The sequence below is a fragment of the Ictalurus furcatus genome, chromosome 1 (genome assembly GCF_023375685.1).
Source record: "Ictalurus furcatus strain D&B chromosome 1, Billie_1.0, whole genome shotgun sequence".
In the NCBI taxonomy this organism is placed as follows: Eukaryota; Metazoa; Chordata; class Actinopteri; order Siluriformes; family Ictaluridae; genus Ictalurus; species Ictalurus furcatus.
Genome location: NC_071255.1, coordinates 24,058,223 through 24,070,189, shown reverse-complemented (window position 1 = coordinate 24,070,189; position 11,967 = coordinate 24,058,223). Strand labels below are relative to the sequence as shown.

Here is an 11,967-nt window from a genome sequence, read left to right as displayed (position 1 = left end):
TCTGGAAGTTTGTAACCTGGGAGGTATTTGACATTCTCATGATCGGTGTTGATGATATCAGTAAGCTTCCTTCCATTTATATTCTCCTCATAGACCCACATCTTGACACTGGTGGCAAAACGCTGGAGTTTTTGTGCATTGTGGCCAATGATCCTGGCAATAGCAGAGCCCCTGAATGCAGGATAAGAGATTACGATCAGTTTTATTGTCCTCCGCTTACTGCTGTGTTCATTTGGATGGGGTTATTAATGCAGATGTTAAGCACAATGGTGAATTTGTGACTGCATTTCTGAAAACAACAACAACAACAACAACAAAATGCATGGAACTCATGAGGTTATTTTACAACAAGTAACCTTAAGTATTATTTTAGAGCCAAATAAATATTGATTACATATGCAAATGAGCATTTAATTAGCTTTTAAACTATGCATTAAGGTTAGATATCAGTGTTAACTGTATGATCTGCGCCTCCAGTCCGGTGATGAGGTAAACAGTGTGTACTCACCAGTTTCCTGAGCCCACGATACACACTTTCAGCGGTGCAGTCATGGTAAATATCTTCTAGCACAGAGAAATCAGAAAATATGGCGGAAACTATTGAAGACAGTTAACCGTTTATAACCGCTCGATGAGGAGCCTGAGGGAGTGAACTTGTTCGTCGACTTTTGATTGCGTCATTAAACGTGACGACGAACAATCGCCTACAACGGGAGTTGTAGTTCTTTTGCATTGGTCTCCTTTAGTACATAAATATTATCTAATGGAGTTAGAAGTGTCTAACAAGTCAATGACGCTTTTTAAAATAAATAAATAAATAAATAAACAAAAAAGCAAAACGTTTCTTCCGTTTGTCTCTATGGGTACTATGAAGAACCCTACAAAGGAGGGTTTCCCATAAACCATACAAAAGAGTGTCTATCTGTCAGTAGAATTCCTATGCAAAAGAATACTTAAACGATTTCCCTGCTGAAAAAACAACAACAAGAGAAACATTCACAGAAATTCTAATGTTTTCCACTACAAATACCATTACAAACCATCAGCTAACCATTAAAACCATTACCATTATTGGGCCTTAATGGTATCCTCTAGACATAACATGCCACCAATAGAAGGCAAAAATTACCAGTAGAGACCCACAGGGACCACTACAGTTTCCATTCAAACCAAAATTATTCCCATTATAACCATTAAACCCATTCCAAATTCTATTGGGGTTTCTAATGTTTCTTTCAGCAGGGTTTTTCCCCTTAAGACTGTATAAAGGATGCGATTCAAAATGCCCTTATTGCCATTTGCCAAATTATTACACATTTGCAACATTGTTTTGATAATCATAATATGCTGTTATGTCTGTTTAATACAGCTCTATTCCACACACTCAGCCAACACCAGTGTGGTATAGACCTGTTGTCTTTGTCTTTGTGCACCCTGTCCTGCACATGTTAATGTTTTCCCTGTTCCCAACACACTTAATTCAGCTAATCAGCTAATCAACATCCTTTCCGGAGTTGGTGTGTTAGAGCAGGGAAAACACTGTGAAATGTGCAGGGCAGGGGGCACAAAAATGAAGACAACAGTTCAATACCACAGTGTTATTGGGTAAGGATGTAGAATGCAGCTGCATGATTTAGACATAACATCATATTTAGTCCAGGTCCATGGTTGGGAAACTGTGGCCTAAATGGAGACAACAAGGAAATAGATGAGAAAGTATTACACATTACAAACATGTAAGAAATGTTTCTTATTTAAGTTTTGGCAGTGTATAAATCTAAGGAGGACTGGTAATGCACATACAAATCAGTCACACTTAGTGGTTAGCACGTTTGCCTCGCACCTCCAGGATTGGGGGTACAAATCCCGCCTCCTCCCTGTGTGCGCAGAGCTTGCATGTTCTCCCCGTGCTTTGGGGGTTTCCTCTGGGTACTCCCCCAAGCCCTTCTGAAGACATGTGCTGTAGACTGATCGGTATGTCCAAATTATATGTAGTGTGCTGAATGGGTGTGCGCTTGTGCCTTGTAATGGGTTGGCACCTCTTCCTGGGTCTCTCCCACCTTGTGCCCTTAGTTCCCTGGGATAGGCTCCAGCCTGTGTAGGAAAAACGGTATGGAAAAGAGATGGATGGGTGTTGGTCCAGCACGAGCTGCCAGAACAGTGTGTCTTGGCATGGATTCTACAAATCTCTGGAACAGTACTAGAGGGATGAACACCATTCATGCAAAAGATATTCGATCAGTTGGTGTTTTGATGATGGTGATAAGGAGCACTGTTTAACACAATAGTCCAAAATCTCCCATTGGTGTTCAGTTGAGATTAAATCTAGTAACTGTGAAGGCCATAGCATGTGATTTACATCATTTTCATCATATTTATCAAATCATCCAGTGAGGTCTTGTACTCTGTGGATGGAAGCAGTGTCATCCTAGAAGACTGCTCTCCTCATCAGGCCTGAAATGTTTCAGTAGGATATATAGGATAAACATGATCAGTCAGAATAACATACTGATTGATATTAATCAAATATTGCACTTTGAATAGGAAGATAAGAGATAAGAATGCACACGACTTTGCTTTGAACATATTTATGTTCATGTACAATAGTTTAATTAATTAATACATTTTTTTTTAAAGATCATAATAATAAGAACCAAAGCAATCTTTACACAACTATTCAGAAGAGATGAACGTGCCACGCGTCGCCTGGCTGTAGGAAACCCAAACGCCCTCGTTTAGTGGACTACTCCCGCTGAAACAAGAGAGAGAGGGAGGGAAGGAGGGAGTGACACGCACACACACGCACACACACACACGCACGTACTCCACCGAGTGAGCTGCTCCGGAGTGAACGGTACAGGTCTTCCGAGAGTCGGACCCAGAGAGCCTTCACTCGACACCGAGGTCATGTTCCTGCGCTGCGGTTTCCTCTAACAGTTCGCTGGCTGTTGCTGTGTGCGGGATGGAGAAGTGCGGTGCGGCTCGCTGTGGCAGCGCGAATAAGCGCAGTGTGTCGGTGGAGCGCGGACGCAGAGCAGCGGCGAGCGGAGCGCAAGCGCGGCCCGGAGCTCCAATCAGCCAGAGCTGCAGCGGGAAAACGGAGCAAAACCTCCGTCGAGGACTGGAGGGAGTCCTCAACAAATACACCAATCTACTGCAAGGATGGCAACACAGGTAGCTGACTGGTGTCTCTCAGAGGCCAACATCTCATACTAATAATCATATAGTCAAACCCGCACACTATATACTAAATAGTTCCATAGCTACCTGGTGTTCTGATAACACTGTTTAGCAATACAGTATGCAGTTTTGGATGGTCTCAACCAGGTAGCTTTATCCTGACTGAACTTTCAGACTGCTATGTACTTTGATTTCAGTAGTTTCTGTTTCACTCTGGTCTACTAGGATTGCATGATCATTTGTTATCGTTATCGCGATATGTTGCAATACTGCAATAATTAAACAAGAGCTCTGATATCCCTGCTGACCCCCCCCCCCAATAGAAACCATCACAGAAATACAATTGTTTTCCACTACAAATACAATTACAAACCATCAGTTAACCATTAAAAACATGAACAAATGTGACAAAAGTCAAAGGTGTTCTATTGGTCCTTAACGGTGTCCACTAGTCATAACATGCCACTGAAGGCAACAGATTACCAGATTAATGGAAACATTACAGATTCCATTAAAAGCAATACGATTCCCATTGTAGCTATTAAAATTATTACGAATTCTATGATGTTGGGTGTTCTGACAAATTCGCACGTTCCAAGAAGTGCTAATATTCATTCATTTATCTTCAGTAACCACGTTATACTGGTCAGGGTCGCTCATCTGGGGAACACTTGGCATGAAGTACTTGGTGAAAGTATACAGCCTTGATGGGCACCATGCACTCACACATTTGCACCTAGGTGCAATTTAATGTAGATGCATCTAAATCCAACTACTGGCTTGTTTTTGGGCTGTGGGAGGAAACCTGAGAACCCAGAAGAAACACATATGGATACGGAGAGAACTCGCATAACTCCACACAGACACTAAGTCGAGGTCGGAAGTGAAACAAGGACACTGGAGCTGTGAGTTGGCAATGTTAGAAACGTTGGCCATGTCACCCACCCAGAAAATTATATAATGTTAATGATTTAGGTCAAAACAATACATTTCAGTCATTTAGTCACATTATGTGGTCACCAATGTCAACCCTGACATTGCATGGTCCTATTGATTTAATTCGAAATCCGAACGCTAACCCCACCCCTAACCCTACCTTAACCTTTGTGTGTCTTCCTATGACGTGAGCGGTTTTTGCAACAGAAGGTTACAATAATCCGTATTACCGTGTTAAGATAATCACTATATGAAATTATGTATGTACTGTATCATGCACCCCTATTCCTCATCCTCAGTCAACACAACTGATATATTGACCTGTTGTCTTCTCTAAGTAATGCAATCATTGCAAAGACTTTAATGATATAGAAAACTAAATGAGGCCATTTGACCTGTGCCATAACACTAAGAGGACACTAATTATTTTTATATTGTTATTATTAAGTTAATTGGTACTTTATTGTTCAAGCCTCCCCGCACAAACACAATATGTTCGCACATATTCATGACTGCCTCGACAGACTGCATGCCCACTGAATTCACACATCTATCAATAGGCATTCGTGACTGCAAACGGTTGTGCTTCTGTACTGCAGAGACTTCCTGCAAGGAATTTATTACACAGAGCGTGCATATTTTAGCACACTTACACTATAATTCTCATATATGAATCAACACCTTAATGGCCTAAAATGTCTTTAAAGAACACATTTTTTTATGTGGTCAAACAGGCCTGTTTATTAGTTATCGTAACAGCTCATTGATTGTAGTAGGCGTGTATCTTAAAGCAAATTGTGTAAGCTGTGTAAGCTTCAAGTCCCTTGTTCATGGTGGGGCGGTTTGTTGTGTTGTGTGAAGGTGGGAATTTCATGGCTGTGGGTACTGCATGAGCAAATACAGCGTAGTCCTAATTATGCTCCTTTCATCTGGGAGAGACTGTGACTCATCTGTTGAGAGGAAATCCCCCATCCTCTTAATGTTCTCTTCTCACTGCTGCCTCGCCTTGCAATCGATGGGGAAAGCAGTCAGCTATATAATGAAACCCAAAGATCAGAGAGTTATATGCTGATCCTTAGGTACACCACATGTTTAGCTGCACACCAGCTGGAGTTTACTTAAAGATGTGGATGTGTAACACTTCGACCACTATGAGGCAAAATGAGTTCTAATGCAAAACGATAAAGAGCCAAATGGAAAGAATCATTGGAACTCATCCAAGGGATTTGTGTGGTTAGTGTTGCAATTAATTCAAACGAGCACAGCCATCCACTCATAAATCTAATATTTGCCATGAAGCAGACTTGTCTGTGCCCTATAACCCCAACACTCCTCTGATGTGAGTGTATATGGCATGACAGGACACATTATGAAATGTCATAACAGTGCATGTTCCTCCTCAGTTTATTTAAAATATAGAGATGGAGTATGTTCTCTTTTACAGTGCTGTTTATTTATGATCAAACACTTTAACTGTAGCCGTTGTCTACTTATAGTCACAGCTTATTATTCAGTGATTTATCTAAAAGAATATTACTGGGTAACTACTAGAAACTGTAGTGACACTTCCTTAATGCACTCTCAAAGATTTAAAGGTGCAGTTTGTGATTTTAACCATGTTTATAGACCTATAAAAATTACATCATTTTAAAGACACCTTAGTAAAACTTGTGAAACACAATATTGCCATGCAGTGGAACTCAGTGGATTTTAGGTTTCACACTTCTTTTTATGTATTTCTGGCCCAGAAATTAGAAATGACGTCATTGTGGAGCTGTGTGCATTCAAGGTACAAAATGGGGAAAAAACATGGACACCTCCATGTTTGTTTTTTTGTTAACAACAAGTTAGTGATTTATATTTTCTTATGTTTTGTATAGTCAATGTTTTAAATTTAACAAGCTTTTATATCTGTATGTTGATTGATCTAAAGCAGATACTTGTATATACATCATAACTCATTTAAAGGTAAGAGGTGATACTTTGTTTACTGTTGATGCCTTGCACAGCCATGTTGATTTGATGTTACTTGTTGAACTCGGTGGTACTCATAGCTGATTTTTGTTTGGTTTCTATTCATCCTACAACTCTCTTGCGCTCGGGTTTGACTAATTACAAACTTACAAATAAATAAATCTCTTTATCCCTCTGCAGGTATTTTGTTCTGGATCCTGAGCTTGGTCAACTGCAGTACTTTCTAAACGAACAAAGTAAGACCCAGAAACCAAGGGGCTCCTTGCCTCTGATTGGCTCTTCTGTGGCCCCCAGTGATGAGTTTCCATTCATGTTCACGGTCTATGCTGTTAACGGAGAGCTCTTTAAGCTGAGAGGTAAAGGAATACACTCCACCTGCTTTTGAAGCTTCATTTCTGCTCTCTCTCTTCATCACACTCTTTCCTCTTGGCTCTTGTCATATTCATTTTCCTGTGCTTCTTTCCTGCTGTCACTCATTCTCTTTCTTCTCTGCTCATTTCCTTTGAGACTTATCTGTCTCCCATCTTCTAAGCAGCATATCCTTTTATGTTGACTTTTACCCATGGCAGATCCCTGTCTTTCCATTGGAGCCTATTTTTCTTTATATTTCTCTCATTTTCACTTTCTGGTTTCTAGCAACTAAAGGAATTAATTAGTTACTCTTCCTCCTTTTCCTGAATCTGTTGCGTCAAAGTCACAGTCATAACTGAACTCATTCACACAGGCTGCATGGAAAGAGGAGAAAATAGCATGCTTGTAGAACAAAATGATTTTTAAAGAAATTGCTAGACAAGAGCATGAAAAATAGCCGTTATCTGTAGTGCGATAGCGTGATATGACGTCCTCACAGCAGGGGGCGGACGCCACTCTATTCCCACTTGGTAGTGTTTTGCTGTCACAATCTTCAGGTGCCACTTTCTCATTTCACACGTTTGTGCTCAGACCTCAGGCTACAGCTAACCTTCAAATTGAGTTTTAGTGTTTCATATAAGAGTTTACAGAGAGTTAAAATCTCACTGTCATCATGAAGCTGGAAAAGCTTTTCTGTTACTGCTTTCTAATGATATACCCTGTTGTCCTTTGTGTATAACAGTTTGTCCGTTGTGTGTATGAGTAAATACATAACACAAGTGTGGAACATAATCATGTTTGTGTTGTTCAGATTAGATTTACGGTGTACTTGCACTGTATCATGGTAATAAATAATGACTTTCTTTGCAATATTAGATTGCTGGTACTTGATCAAATATGCACATACACACACACACACACACACACACACACACACACACACACATCTCTCTCTCTCTCTCTGTCTCTCTCTCTCTCTCTCTCTCTCTATATATATATATATAATAGTAACACTGATGTGTGCGCTTTGTATGTGTACAGCTTGTGATGCATATGAGCGGCAGCAGTGGATGACCCAGCTTCAGCTCTGTGCCCGTCGCCATTCAGAGGGCAGTGCCAAGGTAACATAGTTAATTGCAGTACACATACATATACTCTTTGTCTCTTTCACTATCTCACAGTCACTCTGTCTGTCTCTGACCCCTCTGTTTCCCTTTCCTCTGGCCTCTGTTGCACTTTGGCAAACTGCCCCAGCAGTCTTGTGATTTAAAGGTTAGTTTCACAATTTGTCTCTGCTGAAAGTGGGATCATATGTGTCACTTCTTCAGAAGATGTTGGCATTAAATTCTGTGCTGCTCAGAGTGGTTTTGGAGTCTGCAATGTTGTAATAGCCACAAAATGGGCTGCTGGTTGTATAAAGAGATGAAGGAGTCTTGTTTTCCCTCATTTTAAGCTTTAATCATTTATTTTCTTATTTTCTTAATCTCTTCTATTTTATGCTTTTCTATTATTATCCAGAATCAGAATCGCTTTATTTGCCACAGGAATCTCCCTTAATTAGTAGTAGTTATTATTGAAAATATTATTTGCTTCAAAGTGCACTACATACTGTAAATAAATTTGACTTGACTTGATTTCAGAATCTGAACCCGACCCATATATGCGCTCAGTACGCTCCACATTTCTTGCTCCACATTTCTTTTCTTCTATTTTCTACACATTTTTGCTGCATCTTGAAAACTGTGGGGATTATATGGTTCAAAAGAATTAAACATTCTGCACTCTCTTTACTACTTACCTTTCTTATTAGTTTCACTGTAGTTACTGAATAGTTCATAGTAGTTTCTGAATAATATGCTTGAAGATAATCAACTCAATATTAAGCTGATGCTTTAAGGGAGAAAAAAAAGATAAGACAGCAGTGCATAATCTGTCAGGAGTGCTAAACACATTTGGCTCAACAAACACCGATTTTATTTTTTAACCTCTAGAGTTAAACATTAATCAGTCTCTCTCATTTTGCCTGATTATTTAGTTACACATTATAAATCAGCAAGGCCTCAAAAGACACGGTTTCTGAATGTGCATTTACTGTCATTGTTTACATTTATTGGCCATGTATATCATCCTGCGTATAAATCTAAAGCTTTTTTAGTGTCCTAATACAGACAGGATCATAGTAAATACAGAATCTAATTTGTCAATCCGCTCATGAGATTACAAAGGAATCCATCACAAAACCTTTTCATGCAGATTGACAAAATATTATATACCCACATGCAAGCACATTATTTCCTACACACACGATACACAAGGTGTGTACATAGCCCTGCTGAGGTGTATGAGGTGTTAGATTATAGAAGCTCTGTGGGGTGGTATTCAAGGCCCTGTGTGTGTGTGAGAGTGTGTCCTATTCACTGCTGAAATATAAGCCTGATCCTGTAATGCACTGCCTATTAGACTGAGGCGGTTTTGCTCTGTCAGGTCTTATTAGAGCAGCCACGCTGCCTCTAAGAAACTGCCTGGGCTTTTTAGTGAATCTTTATTCATGCTCATTTTGTAGTTTATAGTGCAATCCTTTAAGCATCCTAACCGGTTTAGCTATAGATGAACTTTTAGAGGGAGGTCTTTATAGAGCAGCCTCCTGATTATTTCTGCAAGAACGCAGAGGTAAATCTCTGCAGGTTGTTTGTTCAGAATAAGCCTAGAAGAGTTACTGTCATCTAAGCAGACTAATATATTGATTTGGTGTGTTTGTATTTATGATGTGGAATTGGGGGATGAGATAAATAAGGTAAAAAACAACGTCATTGTTTACATTGCATGTTTGTCGGTTGTCTGCAGACGGATCAGAATTCTGTTCCCATTGCATGCTGAAGAGGTTTCAGAGATGGAACAGTGCCATCTATTCTTTCCTCAATGCTCCCTGGGGAATGTAATACATTCCAGCACATTCTCTCTGTTCTCTCTCTCTTCTCATATTCCAAGTTCATCTGTTCCCTCCCTCTCCATACTACTCCCTCCACCCCTTTGCACTCTTCCTCCTTCCCTCCCTCCCTCCCTCCCTCCCTCGTTCCCTTCCTCCCTCTTTGCGGGTGAGGCTGCAGTCGTGGGCAGAAGATGCCCTCGTGTGTCACAGGGCAGCAGGGTGGCTGTCTGGGCCATTTGCGCATCTCTGACAGGAGACGTGGTTCGGCTCACTCCTGCTGCTGCTGCTGCTATCTTTTTCAGGGCTGCTCTTTATCCTCGGCCTCCTCCTCCTCCACGGGCAGCCGGACCCGCAGCTGCTCCCTACTCCCTCATCCCGCTCCATCTTGCTCCTCCACTGCCACCCAGAGGCAAAACCTCCCGCATGGGCACGGGACCCCAAGCTCCATCATCACCATCACTCACCACAAATCACCCACGAGTGGGCACCGGGCCTGCAGCCACAATCCTGCCCGTCTGAACCACGTCAGAGAGGTAGGGTCTGTAATCTGCAATGCCAGGCTAGATATATAACCCAAAAAGTTTCTTTTTTTCTTTTTTTCTTTTTTTTTTACATGTAAATTTTTTTTATGTCAATGGTTACATTTTTAGTTAGCTGTTGATGTCAAAATATAATTAAAATTTAAGTTCATGAGAGTTTGACATAAAAGTTTTTGTCCTTTCACATTTCCTCCATCTCTTATATGAACTCATGCCCTTTTTATACACATCTGTCATCAGGAGGATCCCCATGTCTTTGAAATAATTTTATATAACAGAGGCAAAAATATATTGTCTTTTTTTATAAACTCAAACGAGATCGGCTGGTTCAATAGCACACTACTGAACAGAACCTGAGGGTTAGAAATGTCTCCACAGACTTTTGACATATTGGTTTTGTTATGGATTGCATGTTGAAGGGCTTAAGTGTTCCTTTTTAGCTCTTTCTTAAGATTCACGTTAATGCAGTTTTCACTGCGCGTTGTGCATTATCCATGTTCCCTATGGAACTCTTCAGTCTTGGCCGGCCTGCAACTGATGCGTCAGCAACCAGTAGTGGCTGTTCAGCAGAAAGCAGGTGTCATCGCATTGTTTTGATGTTGTTGCAGCAATACTTCACTGTTAGTGTTTCATTTTATAAGACAAGGACTTCAGGCCATGGTGAATGTACACTTATATGCTTAACTGAGGCTATATTAATTTATAGTGTATATTACATTGACAAATTTGATTTTGTTATCAGTTTTTTTTTTTTTTTTTTTTACATATTTCATGAATTTTAGTTTGGCAACTTATTTGAAAAAAGCCAATTACAAACATATACTCACCAGCCACTTTAATAGGAATCTGCTCATTCATGCAGTTATCCAATCAGCCAATCATGTGGCATCAGCACAATACGCAATGTCATATAGATACAGACAAGGCAATGTTTATCTAATCTTTAACCGTCCAGTTTCTCTGCCAGTTTCTCTGCACGTCTTCCCACAAAGCATTCTGAGTTGCTTTTCTGCTCACCCCGGTTGTGAAGACGGGTTATTTGAGGTACTGTATCCTTCCTGTCAGCTCAAACCAGTCTGGCCATTCTCTTCTGACCTCTCTCTCATCAACATGGTGTTTCCACCCACAGAACTGCTGCTCACTAAATGTTTTTTTTCGCACCATTCAGTATAAATGCTAGAGACTGTTGTGAATGAAAATACCAGGGATCAGCAGTTTATAATCATAATCAAACCAGCGTGTCTGACACCAACAGCCATGCCATGATCAAAGTCACTGAGATAAATTTTCCCCACTCTAAACACTGTTTGATGTGAACATTGTTTTTATGCATTGTGTACAATATTATATGCATTGTGCTACTGCCATATCATTGGCTGTTTGGATCATTGCATGTATGAAGAGAGGTGCAGGTGTTCTTATTAAAGTGGGCAGTGAGTGTATATGATCAATCATAAGGATGGCTAAATTGCTTCATTTTGAATTCACATTAAGGAGCATGATTGGTCACTATGCTAATGTGGTTGGGATTATTTTCAGCTCTCCAGCTCAGCTAAATAAAAATGCAAAGCAACTTACTGTACCCAAGAACTGTATTCCAACAGGCATAAATGAATTCAATATAATATATACTGTATAATTCAATGTATTGATCACATATCATTCATATATGTCAATGAGTTGGTTTTACATAAATAATAAGGGAACTGTGGAGTACAATACACACAGATTGAAATTTATGCCTGTTCCATTATGATAAATGTAGTTTTATATTACCATATTTCAGATGTCTATATAGAGTTCAGATTTATAAGTAACTTGTTTGTCAAGACAGTTTTGACCTTAGGAGCTCAGTGCAACTCACTGCTTTATGAAAAGTTTTTACTCACCTAAAATTAACCCCTTAAATGCATGTTTTGACCCAGTAATGACACCTAACCTAAATCCCCTCTATTGTCCACTATCTTCCCTCTCTATTGTCCAGTTTTTCAGATGGCTCCCCATATTTTAGTATTTATCAACCTTTGTGCTTTGAACAAGTTATCAGCACTGAAAGAA

General features: G+C 40.0%; 2 protein-coding genes across 2 annotated transcripts in view; one reads left to right on the top strand and one right to left on the bottom strand.

Annotated features, from left to right (window-relative positions):
* The window catches only part of gpd1l (glycerol-3-phosphate dehydrogenase 1 like), a 10,369-nt gene extending 9,660 nt beyond the window's left edge, over positions 1–709 (bottom strand). The window contains exons 1-2 of the mRNA XM_053633397.1: positions 509–709; positions 1–171 (exon numbers count right to left, since the gene is read on the bottom strand). The exon at positions 1–171 is cut by the window's left edge and continues 7 nt beyond it. Of these exons, the coding sequence (XP_053489372.1) occupies positions 1–171; positions 509–552 (215 nt within the window). The 5' untranslated portion in view covers positions 553–709. The remainder of the gene's footprint in view (positions 172–508) is intronic.
* Positions 710–2,484: 1,775 nt separating this feature from the next.
* Positions 2,485–11,967, top strand: part of osbpl10b (oxysterol binding protein-like 10b) — a 64,245-nt gene continuing 54,762 nt past the window's right edge. The window contains exons 1-4 of the mRNA XM_053633330.1: positions 2,485–3,174; positions 6,271–6,446; positions 7,483–7,562; positions 9,673–9,903. Coding sequence (XP_053489305.1) covers positions 2,963–3,174; positions 6,271–6,446; positions 7,483–7,562; positions 9,673–9,903 — 699 coding nt within the window. The 5' untranslated portion in view covers positions 2,485–2,962. The remainder of the gene's footprint in view (positions 3,175–6,270; positions 6,447–7,482; positions 7,563–9,672; positions 9,904–11,967) is intronic.